This window comes from Neovison vison, chromosome 8 (assembly GCF_020171115.1).
Source record: "Neovison vison isolate M4711 chromosome 8, ASM_NN_V1, whole genome shotgun sequence".
NCBI classification, from domain to species: Eukaryota; Metazoa; Chordata; class Mammalia; order Carnivora; family Mustelidae; genus Neogale; species Neogale vison.
The window spans coordinates 132,895,977-132,922,326 of NC_058098.1; the positions used below are offsets into that span (position 1 = coordinate 132,895,977).

The following is a 26,350-nucleotide window of genomic DNA, read 5'->3' on the forward strand; positions in this document are numbered from 1 at the left end:
ACTATGCATTTTTCTGCCTGTCTTTGTTCACTCAATTTCCCCTTACTTAAGATGCTCTCCCGAACCTTCGCAGCTTGATTCAAATTCCACTTACAGACCAAAGACAAGCTCCACTCCTCCAGAAACCTGACCCAGACTCTGTGACCTTTGTTGCCTTTTCTGAGCTCCCATAGTATCGTTCCTCTGACACCTTTCATTGGCTTAATCTGTTGAGTTGCATCATTTTTGCTGCTTATTTAAAAACCACTGTTAGCACTCTTCGTATTTGGCCACAGATAGGCAAATGAATGCTAGCATCTTAGATACTTGTACGACTTCTGTTTTGGAGAAGCTGTCTGGATAGGAGGGGTTCAGACAAGGTCATCTCACGCAGATTAATAAACAAGGGGTGCCAGGGACCCGGACCTAAGTCATATCCCTGTCAAGCAATAGTCACTTATTTCCTGCTCTTAAAAGGGTTAATGCAGTAGTTCCTTTCCACGCCCAGTTAACCACACCTCCTCCCCGTGAATCCAAAGCGACAGCGGCCTGGGAAGTTTGTCCTTTGCGAGATGCCGTAGTGGCCCCGCTTCGGTTGCTCCGCTGCCGGGCGAACATGGCGGCCTCCGAGACGGCGCCGGCTGTGAATCCAGCCACTGCGGAGGGAGAGGAGGAGACGATTCTCTATGACTTGTTGGTCAACACCGAGTGGCCCTCGGAGACAGAAGTGCAGGTGAACCAGGCCCCTCCGGCGCTGCGGCCAGCCTGGCGCGGGCGCTGTCCGGGGAGAGCCACGTAGCAGAGCCACGTAGGGTAGTGGAGCCGGGTGGGAGGGGGAGCAGGGCTCCGCCGCTGGTGCTGTCGCCGTGGCAACGGCGCCGCGAGCTAACGGGGGTCTGGGTGCCCTAAAGCCGAAGGTACCCGGGAGCCCCCCCCCCCCCCCACCGGGCTTCCGAATTTGGTCGTCGGGGCAAAACCTTGGGCTCTGGGGCACGAACCTTCCCATTCGGGATCTCAGTTTCGCTTCTCCTCAGTTTGGAGGGGAGGCACAACGTTGGACTCCAGGGTCCTGCAGTTGCCTGGATTCTCGGGGGTCCTTTCCGGGAGGCGAGGCAAGAGCGGACCGGGGCTGATCCTCTCTGCAGCGGGAGAACTTTCCATGACCCTGCAGTCCACTCAGCATCTGGAGGGCCGCCGCGGAGTGCGGCGTCAGACCTTCACCCCTCCTTGGTGCTGAATTGCACCCATCCCTGCGCATTTCAGTAAACAAGCATTCAAAGTGCCAGTGTGTCCGTCCGTTTCCCAGATGATTTACGTGTGTGTCCGTCCACGTCCCGGATACTGTTCGGGCGGTGGGCATGGAAAGGTGAATAACTTTTGTAGCGTCTGCAGTCTAGATGGGAGACCAGCCAGTGAGCCCTTTTTGCTACTTAGTGTAATTGCGCTCGATAACGGTTTGAACAAAGCGACAGAGAAGAGTGAGGAGCTGCTGACCTGGGGTTGGGTTCCGTCCTGAAGAAGGGGTTCAAGGGGTTGGAAACCTTAACTGGACCTTGGGGTTTTCAGTTGTTGCACAGAGAGGGGACTCCCAGCATAAGGTGACCAGTGAATCCACATTTATTCAACATATTTACTGAGTGCCTGTCATTGTTTTAGACTCCGAGGATGCAACAAGATTCAGAAGGACATTTTTTTTTTTTTTTTAATTTGACAGACAGAGATCACAAGTAGGCAAAGAGGCAGGCAGAGAGAGAGGAAGAAGCAGGCTCCCCGCTGAGCAGAGAGTCCCATGTGGGGCTTGATCCCAGGACCCTGGGATCATGACCTGAGCCGAAGGCAGAGGCTTTAACCCACTGAGCCACCCAGGCGCCCCCAGAAGGACTTTTATTAAAGATCAAGGAGTCCTGACCTATGGACTCTTTATTACAACACTTTTACTGTTTCTTTACCGGAGAAGCTGCTCATTCTCTGATCTATAAAATTTGTAGTTTTTCTTTAACCTCCTTTACATTGCAGTTCTCTGCTTGTCTTGAATAGTGTATTTTTTTAGGGTGTACATACTGTTTTTCAAGTATTTACTTAGTTTCTGTTGGTCTTGAACAATGTGAATGTTGTAGGGTATGTAGTTAGGATGTTGTATGTAGTATGTTGCTGCTGCTATTGGTGGAAAAAGATTGCATATTCACTCCTTAGCACCCATTGGTTCTTTACTGGAACGTTGCAGAATGCTTCACATGATAAATCCATTTAAAAAAGCACAGCATCAACTTACATTGAAATGCATAGCACTTTTTTTTTTAGTTTTGTTTTTGTTCTGGTTCGATTGATTTCACCTATCCCTCTTCAAGGTCTTGGAGGACGATTACATCTGTTTCATCTTTATAACCCTCCTCAGGACCAAACTGTGTATTACTGATCAGTGGATAATCAATTCATGTTAGTGGAGTGAAGTATCTTTTCTGTGCTTTTCAGTTTTATCTGTCTGCACTTCCTGCATCTCCATGTTCCTCTCTTAGCAGCACATTAGTACCTCGTATTCATTATTTGTAGTGCCTGCTACTGTTCAGCTTAGTGTTTAGTCTGTACTTGGGAACTATTTAGTGTACCACTTGTGTATCAGTGTGCGTGTTGGTAGCATTTTCTCTGTGGATATACAACAAATACTCAAATTTGCCTGCAGGCAAGAGTTTATTAATCCACATGAGCACTTCTCCTGCAAGCAAAGATTACTTTAGGCCTCTCTCACCCACCCAAGTAGACTGCTGAACTGACAACCAACATGGTCTTTGCCCTTGACGACTACGGTCTCTGGACTGGTGTTTTGATATTTGGTGTTTGAGTTTCCACCTTCAATCCTTGTCCTCCCCTCAAAATTTGTTGGGACAAATGCCTATAACTCTACCATGCTTACTTTTGCTGTCACGGTTTTCAGTCCTGCTTTTACTTCTTTTGTTTCTAAATAGTGGTTTTTAAATATTGGTAACTTGTACCCTGCACTGAATATTAGTAAAGTAAACGTAACCTTACATATTGTGTAAGTATTCCTAGAAAATTCTCAAATGTAAATTCTTTTTTCCCATTGTAGTCTAGAGGCAACCGAAAACATGGTGCATCCTTTATCATCACAAAAGCGATTAGAGGTAAATACAGCTTATTTTTCTTTATATAATGATAGATAATTTTTTCATTTCATTTATAACTTTACTGTTTGAACTTTAGGAAATTTATTTATTTACTTACCTTTAAAAAGAATTTTATTTATTTGTCCGAACACAAGCAGGGGGTAGCAGCAGGTAGAGGCAGAAGCAGGCTCCCCGCTGAGCAAGGAGCCTGATGCGGGACTATATCACAGGACCTTGGGATCATGACCTCAGCCAAAGGCAAACACACTTAACTGAGCCACACAGGTGTCCCAAAAACTTTAGGAATTTTAAAGCGTTCTTTTAGACTTATAACGCCAGATAAAAGTGAATAGCATACATGTTACCTGAGTTTAATTTTATATATATACAGATATTTGTATATATTTTGACTATATATGATATGTGGATGTATACGTATATATATGTATATGTATACGCACACATTTTTAATCCAGCTTAGAGCTAAAGTATGGCTTAAGGTTAACTATTATGGATGTGTTCTAGAAGAACTGAAGAAAATCAAACCCAGTGTCTCAGAGTCTGGACACCGAAAGTGACAAGCTGTTTTAAGTGGTTTACGTGATGTTCCAGCAACATCTGGTTAGAGTTATTCAGATTAAAATTTTGATTAACCAGAGCATTCGTGTAACTCCTGACAGACTTTGCTTATGAGCTCAGGGTATCTGAGGAAGACTTGAGCACTGGTTGCATTAAGTTGGTGCCAAGAGAACTTTCTTTATATTTATTGATCTAATCCTTTATTAGATCAGCAAGGTAGGTGCTATTAGGACTTCATGTTTTTAGATGAGGAAACTTGCCCAAGGTCACTCATTTGGAATTTGACTGCATTGTCTTTCTGGCTCCAAAGCTCATCTTTGTAGTAACTGATGAATTTGAGCTACTTACACAGAGCAGATTCAGTTTCAAAGGAGCTAAGTACTTGAAATTAACTCTAATTTTATCTTCTATTATAAGCACTAGCATATTCAGTTTTCATTGTGATGAATGTTTTAAAATTTTGGTAATTAAGAAAATGTATATAAGTAATAAAATTCATATAGAGAAATTAGAGGCTATGGATAACCACAAATTCAGATATATAATTTCTCATTTTACCACTTGGAGGGAATCTCTTACCCTTCACTCTTTTTTTCATTGATCTACACCTACATATTCACATTCTCATACACATTTTAAATGAGATCATATAAAACATTATTTGTCAATAGTGTAGTTAATCTTAAAAGCAAACTGTCAGTTATCAGCAAAATTCCTGTTTATTCAGGAATAACAGAATTGCAATTCAGGACAAGCAAGTTATAGTAAAACTATAGCTAAGTCCAACAGACAGAGGAGAAGAACATTATTTTCTGGAAGAGGAGGAAGTTGGGAGGGGTTGTTTTGAATGAAGGTCGAGTAGAAAAAAGCTTTCAGGGTGATGATGGTTTCTTATCCCCTGAGTTGCAGGGGGAGTCTGTTTCTTGCAGGCGGTGTGACAGTACATTGGTACAGGTACATCCCTTCCTTCCTGGGGCCTGTAACTGATGATACTTTCCTCTTGATTCTCCTGTTGAGGCCTGACACTTCTTTCTATAATCGATGTTGAGAGGTCCTTCTCCCCCTTCTAGCCTCCTGACTCCGCTCAAGATGTCCCCTTATTTTCAGTGTGTTAGAGATTTTGTTTCCCCTGGAGTTCTGCATTTTAAGTGTTACTATTTTTTTTAAATCTTTGCTGTAAAGTACAAAATAATACCTTAATTTTTATACAAATATTTTGGTTTTAAAGGGTGATTACTATGACTTCTACTCCTTGGATTTATTAAAGCCTCTTTGGTGACATTTAACATCTCAAACCACATTTCCCACATTTCCTTTTTGTACTGTTAGGAAATACTTGAAAGTTTCGAGTAACACAAACTTGGGACTTAATATACAGAAATGTCTGATGTTATAAAAGTTATAGTGTATATTAGGTTATATTCCTTTATTTTAAGAATTTTGTTCTCCATGTTTTGTAATGACTCAGTCTGCAGTTATTTTAGACTTATCACTGAAGCTAATTTGAAAGCGATTCCTAGACAATAGCTGATTCGTATTTCATTTTGTTATTTTTATTACAGATCGTTTATTATTTTTACGTCAATACATCTGGTACAGGTAAGTGTCTCTTCCAAATATCAAATACAAATTTTATCCTACTTATGACTTAAGTTTTCAGAATTGAAACTTCAGGTTGTGATCCAGATGCTGACATTCAGGTGATGAAGTAGACCTTTTCAAATAGTTGATACACTGACAAGATATCTCAGTTGACTTCGGGTAATTTTTGTTCTTTAGTCATTAGTCAGAATATCTCTGGAGGACTTCTGGTTTCTCTGGTGAGTGTTGTCAGCCTTATCTTGAATGCCCACATGATGGGTCTGGAGCTTGGGGATCTTTTTGTTTTGTTTTATTTTATTTTATTTTTTAAAGATTTTATTTATTTATTTATTTGACAGAGAAAGATCCCAAGTAGGCAGAGAGGCAGGCAGAGAGAGAGAGAGAGAGAGAAGCAGGCTCTCCGCTGAGCAAAGAGCCCGATGCTGGGCTCGATCCCAGGACCCTGAGATCGTGACCTGAGCTGAAGGCAGAGGCTTAACCACTGAGCCACCCACGTGCCCCGTTGGGGATCTTTTTATTTTATTTTATTATACTTTATTATTTATTTACTTATTTATGTATGTAGGTTGGGGATCTTTTTTTTTTTCAATTTATTTATTTTCAGAAAAACATTATTCATTATTTTTTCACCACACCCAGTGCTCCATGCAAGCCGTGCCCTCTATAATACCCACCACCTGGTACCCCAACCTCCCACCTCCCCCCCGCCACTTCAAACCCCTCAGATTGTTTTTCAGAGTCCATAGTTGGGATCTTTTTAAAAACGAGTTTGTTCTTATTGTAATAACAGTTCTTGTGGTCAATATTCAGTCTCCGAGCATCAGGGAAGGTCCTTTGTGTTTGAGTTCTTGGGTACGTTCTCATTCTTTTGAGTGTTAAGTCTTTTTAGACATGGTGTGAGTGTTCAACCTTCAGAGGAGGAAAGAAATGATCCTTTTGACAAATGATATAGTTGTGCTTTTAGACAGGTGTGTAGGAATTGTTTCATAGATGTTTTTAACACAGATTGTTTAAGAATATCTAATCTTGGGGTGCCTGGGTGGCTCAGTAGGTTAAAGCCTCAGCCTTCAGCTCAGGTCATGATCCCAGGGTCCTGGGATCAAGCCCCACATCAGGCTCTCTGCTCAGCAGGGAGTCTGCTTCCTCCTCTCTCCCTACCTGTCTCTCTGCCTACTTGTGATCTCTGTCTGTCAAATAAATAAATAAAATCTTAAAAAAAAAAAATATCTAATCTTAAAAGCTCCAGAGATAATAAAGTTTTATAAAAGCAACCTTTGGCTCTTCTCTAGATTAGCTCTGATTTTTTTTTCATCTGCTCTGTGTGTGTGTATGTGTGTGTGTATGTATGTAAATTAAATTTCTTTTTTTTTTTTTAAAGATTTTATTTATTTATTTGACAGACAGAGATCACAGGTAGGCAGAGAGGCAGGCAGAGAGAGGGAAGCAGGCTCCCTGCTGAGCAGAGGGCCCTATGTGAGGCTCAATCCTAGGACCCTGGGATCATGACCTGAGCCGAAGGCAGAGGCAGGCGTCCCTGTAAATTAAATTTCTTATTGAATTTTATCTTTTTTTAGAGGTGTGTGTCCAGTATGATAGGGTAAAGAGTTAAGAGGTGCTTGAGGGGCAGGGATGGGGAGGAATATTTGAGAGGTGGGCTGTTTTTCCTGAGCTCACTCACTCTAGCTTGCTAGTCCTGAACATCTTATAAGGGGAAGTGTGGGCAGAAAATAATGTTAGTATACCCCAATACACCATGAAGTGATTATTTAATTTTCTACATGTTATGTGACTTTCATAAGTAACCTAAAGTTAACTGAGAAAAGTTCAGTTTTTGCTCTTGAGTTTATAGTAAAGAAACCTAAAGGTTTTGGGGGCAATATTTGCTTCAGGTGGTTTTTTTCTTTTAAAGTTTCTTTTTTTCTTTTAATTGTGAATTATTATAAACAGACTGAGAATTATAGGTGCTATAAGTCTAAACAAGTTTATTATAGTGTTATCTACATGGGAATTAGGCAGTTGTTGCTGTTTGGTTCAGATAGCCTTTCCCTCTTTTTATGCAAACTGTTAACAACTCTTTGCCCCCCTCGCCCACTTCCCCTCTAGAGGAAATTGCCATCCTCAAGCTGATGGTATCATTCACATGCATGTTTCATACCTTTGCTATAACAGTCCTGTAACTACCGTGGTATAAAATATTTTGTGTTTCAGACATGAATGTAAATATGCTGAAAGTCTATTACTGATATTTTTATCCTACTTTTTTGTTTTCTAATTTCCATAGTGTTTTTCCCTTTTTTTTTCACCAGCTTATTTTCTTTGTTCTTCTTTTCTGTCTCTTTTCTTTCTTTCTTTCTTTCTTTTTTAAAGATTTTATTTATTTGTCAGAGAGAGAGAGGAAGCGAGAGCACAGGCAGACAGAATGGCAGGCAGAAGACAGAGGGAGAAGCAGGCTCCCTGCGGAGCAAGGAGCCCTATGTGGGACTTGATCCCAGGACCCTGGGATCATGACCTGAGCCGAAGGCAGCTGCTTAATCAACTGAGCCACCCAGGCGTCCCTCCATCTCTTTTCTTGATTTCCTCCCGTGTTACTCTTGATTTGTTGTATCTGCCCATGCATTGACCGTGAATCCTTTCCTCCTGTCTTTTGTGAATGATGTTATTGTGAGCTTATGCTTGGCGATTCTCACACGCCTTCAGTAAGCTGGAATTGTGGTCTGATCTTGCTTGTAGTAAAGGCTTGGGTTTTTCTTTTTTATGGGGATTTCATTCCCATCCTCCCACAGATCAAATTCCAGACAGAGATGGTATTCTTGAATGACAATGACCCCCCCCCCCCAAATGTTGAAGTTTGTCTGGTTTTCTTTTCTCTGAGAATGCAGTCCTGTCAAGGGGTCAAGGGTGGTGCTGGCCAGCACCTCCCTTCCAGCTCTTGTTCTTTGTAGGCCCCCCACAGTTCCTTTCCTGTCCCAGGTGTTGCTTTCTCTTTTGAGTTCTTGTACCTCTACCCAATTCTAACTTTAAGTTCCTCTTTCATTTCTAACACTTGAGGACTCCTTTTGTTCTTATGAGTTTAGCTGTATACTAGAATTTGCTAGAGGTGAGTTAGGATTTCTAGGTGTGTATAACAGGAAGGGTTTCTTACAGGCTCACTCTGCTATGTTACTGGTATCTTGATGTCTTTTCCTTAGAAAGGACATAAAATTTATGTATTTGAACATACTACCATGTTTTTCTGGAAAAAGAGATATATGTATGTGGTCAACTTTTAGATAACTAATAACTCTTTAGGGCTTACCAATATTCAAATCTTCTAATGGAAAAAAATCTTATCTTCCTATAGCTCTATATGCTGTTTATAATATTTATTTATTTATATGTGCTTTCATGATTAGATTTTAAGTTGGCTAATGTGTTGTTTCAGCCCTGTGCCTTTTTTGCTCCCTGATGGACTAGTTCGTTTGGTTAATAAACAGATAAACTGGCATTTGGTACTTGCAAGGTAAGGTGTTAAAAATTTGTGTTTCTCTACTGGGATTAGCACTTAAGTTTCATTATGGATATTAATTTTGGGTTCTTTTAGCTTGCAGTTTTGATTTTATTTATTTTTTTATTGCATGTGAATTCACTTTGTCACATATGACTGGGTATCTTTTAAATGTATTAACTCAACTATGTTGGATCATTTTTGTGTACGCGTTGGTACCTTTATACTCCTTTAAGATCAAAAGTTGGGTAATGGAAGATGTGTAAGCATTTAAAAATGATTTTTAACTTCTTAAAGTCATTCCATCTTTGTTGAAGACTGCTACACATAATCATATAGAATTTTTTTTCTCTTTCTCTCCCATGAAAGCAATGGAAAACTTTTGGCTGCCGTTCAGGATCAGTGTGTAGAGATCAGGTAATTGTTAATGTTACTCATTTTTAAAATTTCCCTTGAGAAAATTTTACTGGATTTATGGGAACTAAGAGTTTTGGAGGGGTGAATTTAAAGGGATTTTACCATTAGCGCACATAATTTTGTGAGACCTCAAACATCACTTATGTCAATTACAGGGTGAGAGACACTTTGTCAGAATAGCAGAGTCTACTCCTGGAATCAGTCTGCTGTTACCTGAGAAATGTTACTTTTTCAATAGACCAGGCTCTAGATCAATAGATCAGAACTCTAGAATTAATCTTTCTTGTTTGACTAGTTACTGCTAAGTAAGCTAAAGCAGATTATCAACAAGGTATTAAAGTAGGGACCACTTTGTTCTGTTGGCATAAAGCTCTGGATGGAATATGAGTCCGCAAAAGACAAAGACCATATATTACTTGAGGCCAATGATAGTCTGTTCTCTTTAGACATTCAAAGGTTATTATATTCACATCTAGAAGGCTTCTCTAAGCTGGGCTTTCCGTGTACTTTATTTTTTTTAATTTTATTTTTTTATTATTTATTTATTTATTTATTTAATTAGAGAGCAAGAGCAGGACGAGGGGGAGCTAAGAGGAGAGGGGAGGGGAGGGAGAAGCAGGCTCCCCGCTGAGCAGGGGGCCTTAAGCAAGGCTGGATCCCAGGACCCTGAGAAGGCAACCTGAACTGAAGTCAGATGATCAACCGACTGAGCCGCCCAGGCATCCCCCTATGTACTTTATTTTTAAGTCATATATCAGTTGTAAAAGAAATAGCAACAATAGCAACTAATTCAGGAAAACTGGTTAATTATTATTATTATTATTTTTGAAATTACGAATAGTGCAGACTAAACATGCTGCATTTCTAAAATTAGAGGCCGAAGGCAGTCGTCCAACCAACTGAGCCACCCAGGCGTCCTACTCCTTCAGGCAAAGCGTAACTCCTGGTATTTAAAAATAAACAATGGGAGGGGCGCATGGGTGGCTCAGTGGATTAAGGCCTCTGCCTTTGGCTCAGGTCATGATCCCAGGACCCTGGGATCGGCCCTGGGATCAGCCCTGCATCGGGCTCTCTGCTCAGCAGGCTTAGCAGGGAGTCTGCTTCTCCCTCTCTCTCTGCCTGCCTTTCTGCCTGCTTATGATCTCTATCAAATAAATAAATAAAAAATCTTAAAAAAAAGCAAAAAACAATGAGAGTGAAATTTCTGGGTATCTAGATACCTGTCCAGACTTCTTCCTAACACTTCATTCTTCTTTTTTTTTTTTCTTTTCAAAGATTTTATTTATTTATTTGACTGACAGAGATCACAAGTAGGCAGAGCAGCATGCAGAGAGAGATGGGGAAGCAGGCTCCCAGCTGAGCAGAGAGCCCAATGCGAGGCTCAGTCCCAGGACCCTGAGATCATGACCTGAGCCAAAGGCAGAGGCTTTAACCCACCGAACCACCCAGGTGCCCCTACTTCATTATTCTTGATAACATAGTGTAATGAACACTCAATTGTTACCACACTGGTTTTAGCTTTCTGTTTGTGTACTATCTTTTTCCAGTTATCCAAACAGAACTGGACCCCTCTACTTGTGGGGGAGTAGACAGAGGTTTGCTCCCACTGGAGCATCAGCTTCAGATGTGGAGGCTTTGTTTCCTGATCCCTCGTACAATCATCAGGATGGAGATGATTGGCAATAATGACAGCCTTTCAAAACTACATTTCTTAATTTGGCATGGCTTTGATAGGCAAGTCCCTCTTTTTTTTCTGTAGCATCAGTAAGCATCAAGTTGGCACAATTTTTGGACTTCCGTTTGTAGGATTGGGCGAGTACTTGCTATTGCGTTTGTTCCAGGAATGTGAAATCTATCTTTTTGAGAAATATGCTTATGGTGTGACTTTATATATAGCAGTTAATCCTCAAAATTTCCATCTTCCTTCCATGAAATGAGAACATCGGTGGAATGATCTTAGGTGTTAGGGTCAGAATGTGCATGTGGGGATGGGATTGACAGGCCAGTGAAGAGTTTGACCAAGGATTTATGGAACTTGTTAGTACAATTTTTGATGAGATGAAAAAAAAATTTGCTTTTATAAAAGGATTTGCTACTGGATTGTTAGAGTGTAAAATGTTTATAAAGCTTGTAAACATATTCAACTCTAGGAATGCACTTATGTATTTGAGACTAAGTGGTGAGGGAGGATTTCTGGGCAATGGAAGTATGCTCATCAGAATCTTATTCATCTGATGCATAATTTGCAAAAGGTTTTGATAACATTAGTATATCTAAGGAGTCTTACATGGTGAGGCATGGATTCCATCAGGAAGCTTTTCAGGAACACACTCCCCATGGACCTATCCCTCCCCCTCACTGCTTAAGTACTAATCCGCTATGCTCCTGAAAGCAACACTGTTATACCTAATGGTAGGCTAATGCTAATGGCGTTGGGCACTCTTATAAGTGCGTTGCATGTGCTAATTCATTTAATCTTTGCAGAAGCAAAGAAAAAAAAATCTTTGTGAGGTATGTATTGCTATTTTTCTCCATTTTAGAAAGGAGGAAGCTGGCACAATATGGCTAAATTACTTGCTTGAGGATTTGAAATCTACCATTCTAGCCTCAGTGTTCCTGCTTTGAACCACTGATCTCTACTACCTTTGATCATGTTGTTGAGCCATATATGCGTGTATGCTTACATTCTGGTTTCCCCTGGTACAGTTAGGGCTTCTGCTTTGCGCAACTCCAGGGTTGTCATTTTTTAAAAATTCCACCTGAGTGGGATCTGGTGTCTCCAAGTCCAGTGACACTGTGTGTTCCTTGGAAGCAACCCCTGCCCTTTTCCTCTTGCAGTGCTAGAGAGAGAGAGAGAGAGAGCACGCGCACATGCGTGCGAGAACATGCACGAGCAGGGAGCGGGGCAGAGAGAGAGGGAGAGAGACTCTCCAGCAGACTCCCCGCTGAGCATGGAGCTCAATGCAGGGCTTGATCCCAGGACCCTGAGGTCATGACCCAAGCCCAGATCAAGAGTCAGATGCTTAATCGACAGCCAGCTAGGCACCCCTCTTCAATAGCTTTTATCTCCTTGGACGTAATAGGTGCCTAGTTGATGTTTGGTGAATAAGTGAGGTGTTTGTGAGTGGAGTGGAAGAAGCAGATGCTGGGAGGGCATTACAGGGCACAGTCCGCTGATGCGCTCAGAGCCGGCAGGCAGTTCCCCTCGCTGAATTGATCCACACTTTGTAGTAACCTGAAAGGAAGGGTGTTTTTTTTTTTTTTTAAGATTTTATTTATTTATGTGAGAGAGAGACAGAGAGAGCATGAGTGAGGAGAAGGTCAGAGGGAGAAGCAGACTCCCCATGGAGCTGGGAGCCCAATGCGGGACTCGATCCTGGGACTCTAGGATCATGACCTGAGCCGAAGGCAGTTGTCCAACCAACCGAGCCACCCAGGCGCCCAAGGAAGAGTGTTTGAGCAAAGATGCAGAATGGTTAGGAAAGGAAAAGTGCGGAGTAGATCCTCAAAGTAAAATCTTATGCACAGTGGCTATGCCTGAGTTTTAAGACCTTTGTTCTCACTATTGCACGTTTGTTTTTTGTGCTGTGGTGAAGACACATAGAAGGTCAGATTGGCTCCAGTAGTGCTAGTCGGCACGTGGGATTTGGTCACTATTTGTTGATTGCATTCGAATATGAAGGAGCACTCTAATGTCTGAGGTCATTATTTCATACTTGGAAGCAGTCATAAGTAGGCAGTGTTTTTTGAGGAGAAAAAAATGAAAAGCTGAAGCACATACTAGTTTTAGTTGAGAGAGAGCCCTGCCTTTTGCAACACTGTACCAGGGCTCCTGTTCCTCAGCATGTTTGTAGTGAGTGGCCGATGACTCTTGTCATTTGCGCCAATACAGCACACCTAACCTGCTTGTGTGTGGGGCTCATGAGGATAAAAAGCTGACTTGGCCCCTTCTACACGATCACGCTGAGCTAGTACCCGCGCCTGGAATTGGGTCGCAACCCTGGCCGCGCCTTCCGCCTGCCACTGCCTCTGGACCATGGACCCCCGCAAAGTGAGCGAGCTTCGGGCTTTCGTGAAAATGTGTAAGCAGGATCCGAGCGTTCTGCACACCGAGGAAATGCGTTTCCTGCGGGAGTGGGTGGAGAGCATGGGGGGTAAAATACCACCTGCCACTCATAAAACTAAATCAGAAGACAGTATCAAGGAAGAAAAACCAGATAGTAAGAAGGCGGAGGAAACATAAAGACAGATGAACCATCAAGTGAGGAGAGTGATCTAGAAATTGACAATGAAGGTGTGATTGAACCAGATACCGATGCCCCTCAAGAAATGGGAGATGAAAATGCAGAGATAACCGAGGAAATGATGGATCAGGCAAATGATAAAAAATTGGCTGCCATTGATGCCCTAAATGATGGTGAACTACAGAAAGCCATTGACTTGTTCACAGATGCCATCAAACTAAATCCTCGCTTGGCCATTCTGTATGCCAAGAGAGCCAGTGTCTTCATCAAATTACAGAAGCCAAATGCTGCCATTCGAGACTGTGACAGAGCTATTGAAATAAATCCTGATTCAGCTCAGCCTTATAAGTGGCGCGGGAAAGCACATAGACTTCTGGGCCATTGGGAAGAAGCGGCGCATGATCTTGCCCTTGCTTGCAAACTGGATTATGATGAAGATGCTAGTGCGATGCTGAAAGAAGTTCAGCCGAGGGCCCAGAAAATTGCTGAACATCGGAGAAAATATGAGCGAAAACGTGAAGAGTGAGAGATCAAAGAAAGAATAGAAAGGGTTAAGAAGGCTCGGGAAGAACGCGAGAGAACCCAGAGGGAGGAGACGACAATCAGGAGCTCAGTATGGCTCTTTCCCAGGTGGCTTTCCTGGGGGAATGCCTGGAATGGCAGGGGGGATGCCTGGAATGGCAGGAATGCCTGGGCTCAATGAAATTCTTAGTGATCCAGAAGTTCTTGCAGCCATGCAGGATCCAGAAGTTATGGTGGCCTTCCAGGATGTGGCCCAGAACCCAGCGAATATGTCAAAATATCAGAGCAACCCAAAGGTTATGAATCTCATCAGTAAATTGTCAGCCAAATTTGGAGGTCAAGTATAATGCCCTTCTGACAAATAAAGCCCTTGTTGAAGGAAAAGCAACTTCGATCACCTAATGGATGTCGCAATAATACAAACCAGTGTACCTCCGACCTTCTCATGAAGAAAGCTGGGGTGCTGTGAAGAGAGTCCCTACCCCTCTGCTCCCCATGCAACTGAAACATTCTGCAATGGTTTGCCATTAGGGTATTCATTCAGATAATGTTTTCCTACTAGGAACTACAAACTTTAAACACTTTTTAAACCTTAAAAATATTTAAAAACATATTAAAAGGGTGTGTTAGTCCCTACATTTTTCTTTACTAAAAAAAAAAAAAAAAAAAGCTGACTTGTGAATTGCTACTTTAATTTGTAATTTGGCAGTAATGACATATAATAAGTATAATATGTGTTTCCTTTTTTCCTAAAGAGTGAAGTAACAATTTCTTACGTTTATGGGCTACTACAAATACAGGAACTAATTAGGAGCCATCTCAGAACACAACAAAAAGCATTTAAATAAGGACTCAAAAAAAAAAAAAAAGGGATTTTCCCCCAAATTTGCTTAAGTGGATATATTTGTGAAGTTTTGACAGAACTGAATTTGTCTCCCTCTTTCCATTTCCCCAGCAGAAGAGCAGCTATTATTTGTGATGATATTAAGGATGAAAGTAATAAACACTGACTTAGGTCTAGTTTGTGCTAATTTATACATAATGTCTTTTTAAATCCTTCCTTAAGCTATGAAGTTGCTCTTACCCAATCTATGTTATTGAGAGGAAATAAAACTGTTGAATATTTTGTCCAGGTTACCTGGATGAGCTGAAATCAGGTCAACCTCACTTCAAAAACCATGTTCTTTCTTTTTTTTTTTTTTTTTAAAGATTTTATTTATTTATTTATTTGACAGACAGTAAGAGAAGGAACACAAGCAGGGGGAGTGGGAGAGGGAGAAGTAGGCTTCCTGCCAAGCAGAGAGCTTGACGTGGGGCTCCATCCCCAGATCCTGAAACCCCAGGACCATGACCTGAGCCAAAGGCAGACACTCAACCAGCTGAGCCACCAGGCACCCCAAAAGCCCGTATTCTTTCTGCTGTATTCTACTTGGAGGCTGAATAGTCAATTTCTTGAAGAAATTTAGTACTGTATTTATAATTAGCTTTTGTCTGTCATATTTTAATAAATATTACTTTTTACAATTTGTTTTAAAACTGATGCTTATCATTAAGTATTTAAGAAAGAAGAACTACAAATTACTTACAGGTCAGCCAAAATGCTCTATGTTTTTTGCACCTTTTCTGTGTGTGTGTGATCTTCAGTCCAATGATAACATTCTGTACATTCTATTTGATACTTTTTTTTTTTTAAGATTTTATTCAGTCATTTGACAGACAGAGATCACAAGTAGACAGAGAGGCAGAGATAGAGAGAGGAGGAAGCAGGCTCCCCGCTGAGCAGATTCCGATGTGGGGCTCGATCCCAGGACCCTGGGACCATGACCTGAGCCGAAGGCAGAGGCTTTAACCCACTGAGCCACCCAGGTGCCCCTGATACTTATTTTCTTGATAACTTATGGGAAGATGTTATATTTTCAAATCATGTACAGTAATTGCATAATATTTCATTGAGAGCATTAGCAAAATCTGATCTTCTACTGGCTGTATTTTTCTCTTTCATAAATTAGGCTGCATGAATTTCCATGAGATTTGTGTGTATCTGTAATTATTTCCCAGGGATAACTTTATTAAAGCAGTTGAACTGCTAGATCAAATTACTGTGGGCGTTAAGGTTTTTTGAGAATTGTTACTTAATTATATTCTAGAAGGTTTACCAATTTTTATTTTTAAACATATAATAATTATATTACTTTGATAAATATTTCAAGATCACAGATTTTAAATGGGTTACATAGGTAACAACTATGGTCACCTGTTAAAACTATTTGATTATTAAAGCAAGACTTTTTTTCCCTAAGTGATTTAAACTTCATAATATGATGCAGACCATGGTTCTTGACCAAGGTCAATCTGTGGAGCTTTAAAAAATATTGGGGCGCCTGGGTGGCTCAGTGGGTTAAAGCCTCTGCTTTCAGCTCAGGTCATGATGCCAGGGTCCTGGGATGGAGCCCCGCATTGGGCTCTCTGCTCAGCAGGGAGCCTGCTTCCTCCTCTTTCTCTGCCTGCCTCTCTGCCTACTTGTGATCTCTGTCTGTCACATAAATAAATTTAAAAAAAATCTATAAATGGTGTTTTCTTAAAAAAAAAATAAAAAGTTTCGTCGGCCCCATTCCATATTTGTTGAATCAGAACCTTTGTGGAGGGGCCACACATCTGTATTGTATTAAAAGACCATGCTTCATCTAACTTATGCTTATGTATATACTTACATACACTATATACGTATATAAACTATTCCAGGTGTAGCTCTGTTTCTGGTGAAATAAGGTTGGAAGAAAACGTTGTCACCAATGGAAGGGTCTTACTTGAGCACAAATCCATGTCTGAGAGAAGGACTGGTTTAGTGTTGGGCAGACAAGTTGTCTAACATTTTAGTGGGGTTTTCTCGTATGACAAAATAGTGTTGGGGTGAAACTGTTGGCTTAATTTTGCACATATTTTGCAGGTCTGCAAAAGATGATTTTACATCTATTATTGGGAAATGTCAAGGTAAGAGTTTCCAAAATATTGGGAAAAAATGAAAATTTTAAATTTACAACAGTTGACAGTATTCCTTAAAAGGCAGAGTAGTTATTAAATATTGATAAGGATTGTTGCCACTCTATTAAAATAATTTTAAAACTTCTTAATTGATTTCTCTTACTGCCTTAAATGTTTTGCTTTGTCCATTTTGAAGAGATTTGACATTGAAACTGTTTTAAGATAAAAGTCTATGTCAGTTTTGGGATAACTTATTTGTGTCTGTAGGGTTTTTTTGTTTTTGTTTTTGTTTTTTTTTAAATGTAATCTCTCCACCCAGTATGGGGCTTAAACTCCTGAGCCTGAGATGGAGTCACGTGCTTTACTGACTGTGCCAGCCAGGTGCCTCTAGGCTTTTATTTTGAATTCAATGCAAAAAAAAAAAAAATTATGTATAAGTCAAGAGTTGATTAGATACAGACCAGTAAAAAAAAAATCTGGGATTTGCTCTTTCTTCTGATGTATTCAGCACAAATTACTATCATTTATGTACCGGAACCATTTTGCAGGGTACTAGGGATATGACTGTGAGCAAAAAGGCACGGTCCCCTACCTCTTGAGGTATAGAGACACTCAGAATATAATTACTAACTTTGATAAATCTGATGAAGGAAAAATATAGAGCAGAGTGAGCGCTTAACCAGGGCTATGAGATGAGATTGTTGAGAAAAAGGGACTTTGGAAAGCAACCTAAGGGTTGAGTAGAAGTTAGGAGAAGCCGGGGGCGTGTTTCTGTCTGCAGGAGCAGGTATGAAAAGGCAGAGGGAATCTTATGGGAAGAAAATAATTAGGAGGGTGCTGTTAGGTAAATGCAGCTATTCTCTGTGTTTTACTTAGGGACCTGCAGTTCCATCTGTCTGACGCTGGGTCAGTTTATCAGTGTCCTAGTTGTAGGAATCCTAATGATGGTAATCGTGGTTGTTGTGATGATGACAAACATTTGGAGTGTCCTTATTGTGTGCCAGACACCGCGTTTTATATGCATTTTGTCATTTAACTGGAAGAACGTAGTGTGCGTATTTTATCTCCAAGGTAGCATGAGGGTAAGATGATAAATCCTTGACAGTGAAAGAGCAAGGAGAAGGAAGACATCAATAGTTCTGAAATCCACAAAATACAGAGGATTTCCCCAACTTCTCTGTGGCAGTGGTGGTCTTAAGCTTCTTGTCAGATGTGCCATTAGTGAGTGTGGCTCAGGGCAAGTTTCCCTCTCATCTTTCTCATTTTTGTTCATCCACATTTGTTCAGAAAATTACAGATCAGATGTGTGAAAGATGTTTTCGGTTTTCTTATGAGTGGTGATATTCTATTAGTATGTCAGAATTGCTGTACTTCTGTAATTCCACATCTGCTATTTGATAAGATAGTAATCGTTCTTATGGAGTTGTCTGTACGCACAGTATGTATTGTAACTTAAAAACAAATATAAGGGACGCCTGGGTGGCTCAGTTGGTTGGACGACTGCCTTTCCTGATCCCGGAGTCCCGGGATCGAGTCCCACATGGGGCTCCCAGCTCCGTGGGGAGTCTGCTTCTCCTCTGACCTTCTCCTCGCTCATGCTCTCACTGTCTCTCTCTCAAATAAATAAATAAAATCTTAAAAAAAAAAAAAACCAAACCAAACAAACAAAAAACAAATATAAAGCTGCCTATTTGTTTATATAAATTGACCTCTTGTAATCTGTTCCTTGGCTTTGTCCCCTGGATTGTCAGTGATACCATTGTCCGTACCAGGCCAGAAGTCAACACATTTTCTTTTTCCTTCTCTTTTTTCTTTCTTTGACAAATATTAAGCTCCTGCCATGTGCCAGGCACTCCTAGGTGCTGTGTATAAAATGAGGAGTAAGCTACAGGCGACCTTGACTTAAGGGTTTGGTCTGTCAGGGAAGACAGAAATACTTCACTGCAGCTGTACGGACACAGTGGGGAAGCATCGCCTTTGCGGAACTTCAAGCCCTGGGAATCTGTGAAGATGTCTCCGGCCTCTGCTTCCGCCATCACAGCCCTAGCTCAGGCTTTTAACATTTTTACAAAGTTGTCCCCCCCCCCCACAACAGTCTCCTGACCAGGTTTTCTTCTGTTTGCCTCTCACTGATCCACACTTCACACCGCTTGCCAAACTGATTGCTGTTAAATGGGAATTCCATTCAGTTATCCTGCAGATCTGGCTTCCTGCTTTTTAGAAGTGTGACCCTGGACAAGCTGCCTTACTCTCTGAGCCTCAGTTTCCTGTCCTGAATGGCACAATGTTACAGACTGACTTGTGGACAAAAATAACATAAGCTAATATATGTAAAGCTCTTAGGATAACGTCTGACACATACTAAGTATGCAGGAGACTTTAAGCTTCCTTTATCGCCGCCGCTACTGGTCCTGTTCTGCCTAAAATCTTCAGTTGTTCCCCACTGACTGTAGAATACTGCTCATTTTTTCTGACCTTTCAGTCAGTCTGTCCCTTAAGATCCTCCTGCCGTACGGCTCGTGTTCTAGTACAAAGCAGCTTGTGCTTTCCCAGCCCCATCGTGCTTTTCATGCCTTGGTACAGATGGTTCCTTTTGCCTGGAAGCTCTGCTTTTCTATTTAATTAATGAGTCTTGCGTATATCAGTTCAGGCATCCACTCTCCTGGGAAACCTTCCCTTCCTGCCCGCTTCCTCATCATTTGGACATCCTTCTTAATGTTTTCCTAGGACTGGTTTGTGCATGCATCACTACACTCAAGCTAATCTTTTTTTCCCCTAATTGTTGATTTGCTTGTCTGATTGCCCATTAGATTGAAAATTCTCTGAAGGCAGGGCTCCCATCTTACTCAACTTTTTTTGTTCCCGATGCCCAGTGTGCTGTCTTACAAAGTAGTCACCCAATTCCTGATGCCGTCAAGCGGGTACTGTCACTTGGGAACTATTACAGTGATTTTTATGAGTTTATGTATGAACAAAGTATATTTGCCTACTCCTGTGAGTTAATTCGAGAAAGTTATGACTGTATATATATATTTATAAAAATTTGTATATATGTATATAAAATGGATAATTGCCATAATATTCAGGGTTTTTATTCCTTATGCACACAAACGTGTATACATACCACAAAGAATAGAGAAGGGGTTCTGTTTGCGTAGTATTCTGTTGAGAATACTAGGAGGGCAGTGTTTGTGCAAGCTCTAGCATCTTCTGAATTTGCTTTCAGTTACCTCCTCACCAGTGCTTATGAAAGTAGACCAGACCCAGTTTACATAATGTGTAAGGATCAAGAAGTTCCCAGAAGAATAATTTAGGAATAGGTATTTAATTACCTTTTTCCCAGTGCCTTGCTTTTGTTGGGTGGGGGCTTGGGGAACCTGTGGTGAGCTGTTGAGAAGCCTGTTCACAATGTTGGAGTGATTCAGACCTGCAGGACTCTTTTCAGTTGTGACTTTAGACACTTACTCTTAGCTAGTGTGTAAACTGAGAGATCTGCAAGTTAACACGAAAATGGGAAGCTTAACCCTCTGTATTTCACACAAATTATAACATATTTGTTAGAGGTTTTAGTGTGTACAGTTAATGTGGCAGCATGGATGGGATAATAATGCTTTGAGAACTAATGTTTTATTTTGTTGGCTTCCAAATGTGTGAATTTATGACCTTAATGCTGCATTAATGGCTTCTTTCCATTTCATATAATTTGAGGTAATGATCATTTGCTTATTATCTGACTCATCTTTATGGGAATAACTCTCATATGCCAAATGATATTTCCTGTGTCTGCTTGGAGAGAAGGAGCCAGATTGTTTCTAATGCATTTTTTGAAACTACGGATTGCAGAGTCTGCAAACCAAAATAGGAACTCTTTAGTTCCACTTTGATATTTTTCAATTATTACTTTATAAAATTAATGCCATTTGAGAATGTTTTAAATGGGGTTGCAACTTGTTTTGGCTCTGTTTGCCAGGCCATAAATATTAGCCTTCTATTTCTGCCTTGAATAGGGGCTCAAGTAATAGCATATGGGATTAGAAGTTAGATTTTTTTTTTTGGGCTGTACTGTGTTAAGAGATTTTTTCCATATTTCTGATTTTGAGATCCCATAAACCAGAGCTTCCAGTGCTAAGGAGCAGCTTGCCTGTTGTAAGTATGCTGAGATCCCGTCAGCCCATTGGTGGCCTGGTGGGCCCCATCACAGCCCACGCTCAGATACTGTCTTGTATATTTTTGTATTTCTAAAATTGGCTTGATATTTTGTAGTTTCCATCATATTTTTGTTGAGATTCTCTGTATGTTCCTTATGTTTATGTTTTCCTTTGAATTCCCAAATACTTTAATAGCTGTTTTGAAGCCCTTGTCTGCTTATTCCTTAATTTGTATCATTTCTGGGTGTATTTCTATTGGTTTAGTTTTCTCATATTTGTGGATATTTTCCTGCCTCATATAGCTAACACCTTATTTTTAAATTTATTTTTAATTATATATTTTTATTTGTGATCAATTTATTATATTTTAAAAAATGCTTTATTTAAATTCAATTTAGTTAACATATACCATATTATTAGTTCCTGGGGTAGAATTTAGTGATTCATCAGTTGCATATAACACCCAGTGCTTTTAACTTATTTATTTTTTATTAAAAAATTTTTTTTTTAGGTAGGCTACATGCCTACCTACATACATACATACCTGGAAACCAACACGGGGCTTGAACTCATGACTCTTGAGAGCTGAGATCAAGGCTTAGGTCTAACTGGCTGATCCACCTAGGCACCCCCTTTTTATTTTATTTTTTTTTACTATTTTAATTTTTTTCTCACACTTTATATGCTCAACATTATGGAGCTGAATTACTAACTTTTGTTATCGTCCCTAATAGAGTATTGAGTTTTGCTCTGGGATGTGGGTTTTTTTTTTTTTGGATCAGATTAATCTTTTAAGGCTTCTTTTTAAGTGTTAGTGGATATGGTTAATAGCTTTTACTTTGGGGTTAGATTAGTCCTCCTTTAAGGTGTGGTCTTTTTGGGATCTCTTATGAGAATTCTGAGTGTTCGTTGACATCTCTCCACTCTGATGGGTTGGAATTCTAACATTTCGAAATCTTCTCCAAGCTCAGGCAGTTGTTTTTCCCCAATAGTCTTCCTATTCTTGGCCCTGCAGAATGTGTGTGTGTGTGTGTGTGTGTGTGTGTGTGAAGACCTAGTGTTCATCTCTGCAGATTTTATAGCTCCTTCTCTGCCTCACTCCCCTCTGGAATGCTGCCCTGCAGATTGTATTTAGTTGAGTAGCTCTAAACTCCATCCTTTATCTGCTGTGTTCACTGAGACTGCACGTGCTGTTGGAGGTCCCTTTTTGTGCACCATGGTCCAGAAGGTGCCTACTGGCTGAGAGCAGCTTCTCACAGTGATCGCAGTCTTGCACTGCCTGTTGTATAACAAGAAAATAGTTATTTAGACCTGCTTTTCTTTTATGGTGCAAGATCTAATCTGAAACCACTTACCCCGCTGTTATTTCTTTAAATGACAAAAGCAGTACATGTGTGTAACAAATTCAAACAATGCAGAAGTAGAAAAAGTAAAAATCAAGTTTCTTTTCAATTTGAATTTTTCATAGGAACTTAATCACTTAATATAAAATTTTCCATACTTCTATAAACCTATATGTACGTGGGTTGACTTTTTTCTTTAACAAAACAAGATCATCTCGTACAGCTTGTTCTCCAGCCTGCTCGCCCTCCGACTACACTGATGTCTTTCCCAGTCTGTACGTGCAGATGCGTATCAGTGTTTCAAATGTAGCCGCAGGATTCCATTGTAACAATGTGAACCACATGTTTTTTATTCCCTTCTTGATAGAAATTTAGGTTGTTTATAGTGGCTCTCTTCTTCCTCTTTCTCTTACCCATCTTTTCCCCTGTCCTCCTCCCCCAACACTGGAAAAGACATCCTGTTTGTCTCCAGGTATAGTATTCAAAATAGCTACTGCTGCAGTTCTTTCCAGAAAGTTACACCTATTTATACAGCTATGAAAAAGGTAATGATGGAAGCCATTTCTTTCCTCCACTGTCAGCACCATATGTTACCTATTTAAAAAATATTATGTTCTCAGGCAAAGGAAGAAAAAGATCTCATTTTCAATTTGCATATTTTTAGTTATTAGGTAGAGCATATGTTAAGTGGCTATTTTTATGGTTTTTTTTTTTGTGAATTGTTAGAGCATATCCTTTGCCTATATTTCTCTTGGATTACTTGACTTTTTCTTATTGGTGTGATAGTATGAATGTTAACTCTTTATCATCTGATATGCATCATGTTGCAAATATTTTCAGCCAATTGATTTTCTTTTAAATTTGTTATGGATTTCTTATTTGTTAGTTTGTTTTTATAACTATATTTGTTGCTTTTTTTTTCCATATAATTTCAGGGTTTCTCTTTGTTGTTAGACCTTTCTCATTGCGGAATTGTAACCATTTTTCTCATGTCTTTACTGACACTTCTTTTCAAACATTCAAATATTTAGCCTCTCAGCAAGCTTTTATAGCTCCGCTTGTTGGCTTTCGCTCACTGGACCAGATTGTACACTCAGTCCTTCATTTTGCATATGAGGGAGCTGCACCTCCATGATCTCCCCAGGGTCGCACCCTTTCATTTTATGGCAGCGCTAGGAACAGGACCCAGTGTTCCTTGCTTCTTTATCTTTCTCCATTTCCCTTTCCAATCTGGGTGGGTGAACTGGAGTAGAATGTCTTCTGTTAGCACTTGAGCGCCTGATACTACCTCTAGAGGGCTGGGCGCTGGGGATGCAGGTAGGAACGGAATGGGCCCAGCACCTGGCATTTTGGAATTTATAGTTCAATGAATAGTTGATAAAAAGTAGACACACACGCATGTGTAATTGGACTAAGAGATGTGAAGGACGTGAACTCATTGGATAGCGGAGAATAATGGGGCCTTGAAGCTGCTTAGGCGGCATGGTCAGAGAATGCCTCCCGTGGAAGTGGTATGTATCACGGAGAGATTTGAGAAATTGAAAAAAATCTTGAAAAAGTTGAGACCTGGGAGATGGAAAGGAGCCAGGAAAGGGCTCAAGGGAAAGGGGCTCCAGGCTGAGAAAACAGCACAGATAAAAGCACAAGATGAGAAAGATCTCGGCAACTGGGCGGGTTGAAAGGGCCACAGCCAGTGCAAGATGGGAGTGAGAAGAAGCGGTTTCCCTGTGAACGTGGCAGGTGTCAGAGGGCAGGCTCAGTTTGCCGATAGCCTTTCTGCATACTTTTCAGTTGACCCCATTGGCACTGGCTTTGTACAAATCTAGACCATTCATTCCTCTCCAAAACCACACAGCTGGAAAAGTCCGGTGATAAAAACCGTGTTTTTACATTGTTATGTGAAATCTTACTTTGTAATGAAAAACCTGTCTTTATCTGGGTCAAAACTCATGCTGATTTTTCTGGAGCTACTGGTTATAACTAGAAGTAATAGTAAAAAGAAATCCCTTTCAGATGAAACTTATTTTAGATAAAGAATGTGGTACATAAATCTGCTTATCCTATCAAAATGAGATAAGAGGAAAAAACCTGTTATCTCAGGTAAAAAAGTAATAATGGAAAAATGTTTCTGTGTTTCTTTAGCACATGAATATATTTCAGGGCATTAAATTATCCCCTCTGGTGTTTGTGTAGCATCTATGGGCAGGCAGGTCTTGTTTTCCTGTATTGTTTATCATTTTGTGCCTTTGTTTACTTCCAAGCTTGATTTTTTTTTGAAGCTTTATAAAGATGGAGAACTGATCTTTTCCCTCATTTTATTCCCATTAAAAACATTGTTTTTCTAGAATGTGTGTAGTGTTTTGTTAGTCTTTAATATATCCACTAGACCTTACTGTGTCCAAGGGGCCCTCTTGGAATTTTTTTGGTATTTACTTGGATTTGGTATTCACTTGGATTTGGTATTTACTTGGATTTATTTGGTATAAAGAAACTCCTTGATGTCTGGCACACTTTCCTCCCATACAAAAACGTTTATTATGTGTATTACAGTTATAAGAGAAAAGTCTGAATTTAAAGTACCTCTTCTAGGTGGGGAGAAGGCCAGTTATGTAATTCATGTTTAATTGGTAGTCCCTGGGAGATGGTAACGTCTTACCATTACCTTGCCCTGTTAGCATAGATTTTCCTGAAAGCGTTAGTCTTCACTCATTAGTGAAACACTAATCACTTTCCATTCCAGGTTCTAGCATGGCAGTGTGGAATAGGACAGTGTCGGTGGATTTCATGGAGCTCAGAGGCTCGTGGGGGAAATAGTCCTGTAAACAACAGAATGTGGTGTGATAAAGAATTTTGTACAGCCTATTTGGGCACAGAGAGGAGAGTAGTCAGTTTTGAAGAGTGCCAAGGAAGGAGGAGGGAACCATTTGTTACCACAGGTGGTTGTAACAAAAGTGAACGCTTTGCCGAGTACTGAGGAAGAACATTCTAGGCAGAGGCAGCATGTGGGTGAAAGACAGACCCCAGTATGCATGGTTTGCTCATTTTCCAGGTGGCTGTGTTGTTGGTGGCTTATTAGCTGGATCTCAGGAACCTTCTGGGGCGGGCCTGAGGCTCAGTCCAAACTCGGACTGAGAGGCAACATGTGGTAGTGAGATGCTCACTGTTTGGGAAGCGGGGACACGTGAGTTCTGGGCTTTCTTTGCTCTTGACTCTCAACTCTGGATGTCCCCCTGTCAGTCCCCTGAACATCTGGATTCCCTGCTGGTAAAGGGAGGGCACTGGTTCTACTGGTCTCCTCAGTTCTGGGATTCTAATGTGGGGACACTGAAGCGAGCAAGACCTCAGAAACCTCTAATAAATTTAACAGAGTTTAGAGTTTCACAGCCCCCCCCTTTTTTTTAAACTGCTGACAGCCTTTCTCTTCATTATTGTACTGAAAAATTCAGAGCAGAAAAAAGGTGTTGAATTATTAAGGTTGATTATTAAAATATTAGACTTGTGGGACTGATTAGGGATGGTACTTGATTCACCTAATCCACATGTTGATGTATGATATGTGTGTATATCTGCATACTTCTCCAATGCTGTGTTTGTATAACCCTGCGTCGTATGTCTTAGTTACCTATATTTGATGTATTTGAAAGATAACAGTTGAAATGTTCATTTTATGCTGTTGGAGGAGCTGAACTCACTTAATTGGAATTATTTTCTGCCCACACTCTCTATGGTCTTGATTTGTAATTTTGTAAGTATTTTGAGGTGTGCTCTTCTGAGCTTTTGCCAACTAGGGCCTGTCCAGCATTCATTTGACCGCTGGTGTCAGTCGTCTTTGCTTCTTAAGTAAGTGGGGCAGAGTTAGCTGTGGTTTATGTTTACCAGTCTTACTTGGAGTGGCTTTCTGGAAAGAGTTCTTTTCTATTGAACTGAA

At 40.5% G+C, this 26,350-nt stretch overlaps 1 protein-coding gene and 1 pseudogene across 2 annotated transcripts in view; both read left to right on the forward strand.

Moving 5' to 3' along the window:
• Positions 1–386: 386 nt before the first annotated feature.
• NBAS (NBAS subunit of NRZ tethering complex) overlaps positions 387–26,350 on the forward strand; it is a 322,741-nt gene continuing 296,777 nt past the window's right edge. Inside the window, exons 1-6 of one of the 2 annotated variants that reach the window (XM_044262053.1) lie at positions 387–712; positions 3,065–3,119; positions 5,243–5,279; positions 8,704–8,781; positions 9,136–9,183; positions 16,897–16,940. In XM_044262053.1, coding sequence (XP_044117988.1) covers positions 596–712; positions 3,065–3,119; positions 5,243–5,279; positions 8,704–8,781; positions 9,136–9,183; positions 16,897–16,940 — 379 coding nt within the window. In that variant the 5' untranslated portion in view covers positions 387–595. Of the gene's footprint in view, positions 713–1,176; positions 1,346–3,064; positions 3,120–5,242; positions 5,280–8,703; positions 8,782–9,135; positions 9,184–16,896; positions 16,941–26,350 lie in introns of those variants that run through there. The other variant, XM_044262054.1, reaches the window with a different exon arrangement.
• LOC122915303 lies at positions 13,192–14,585 on the forward strand (annotated as a pseudogene).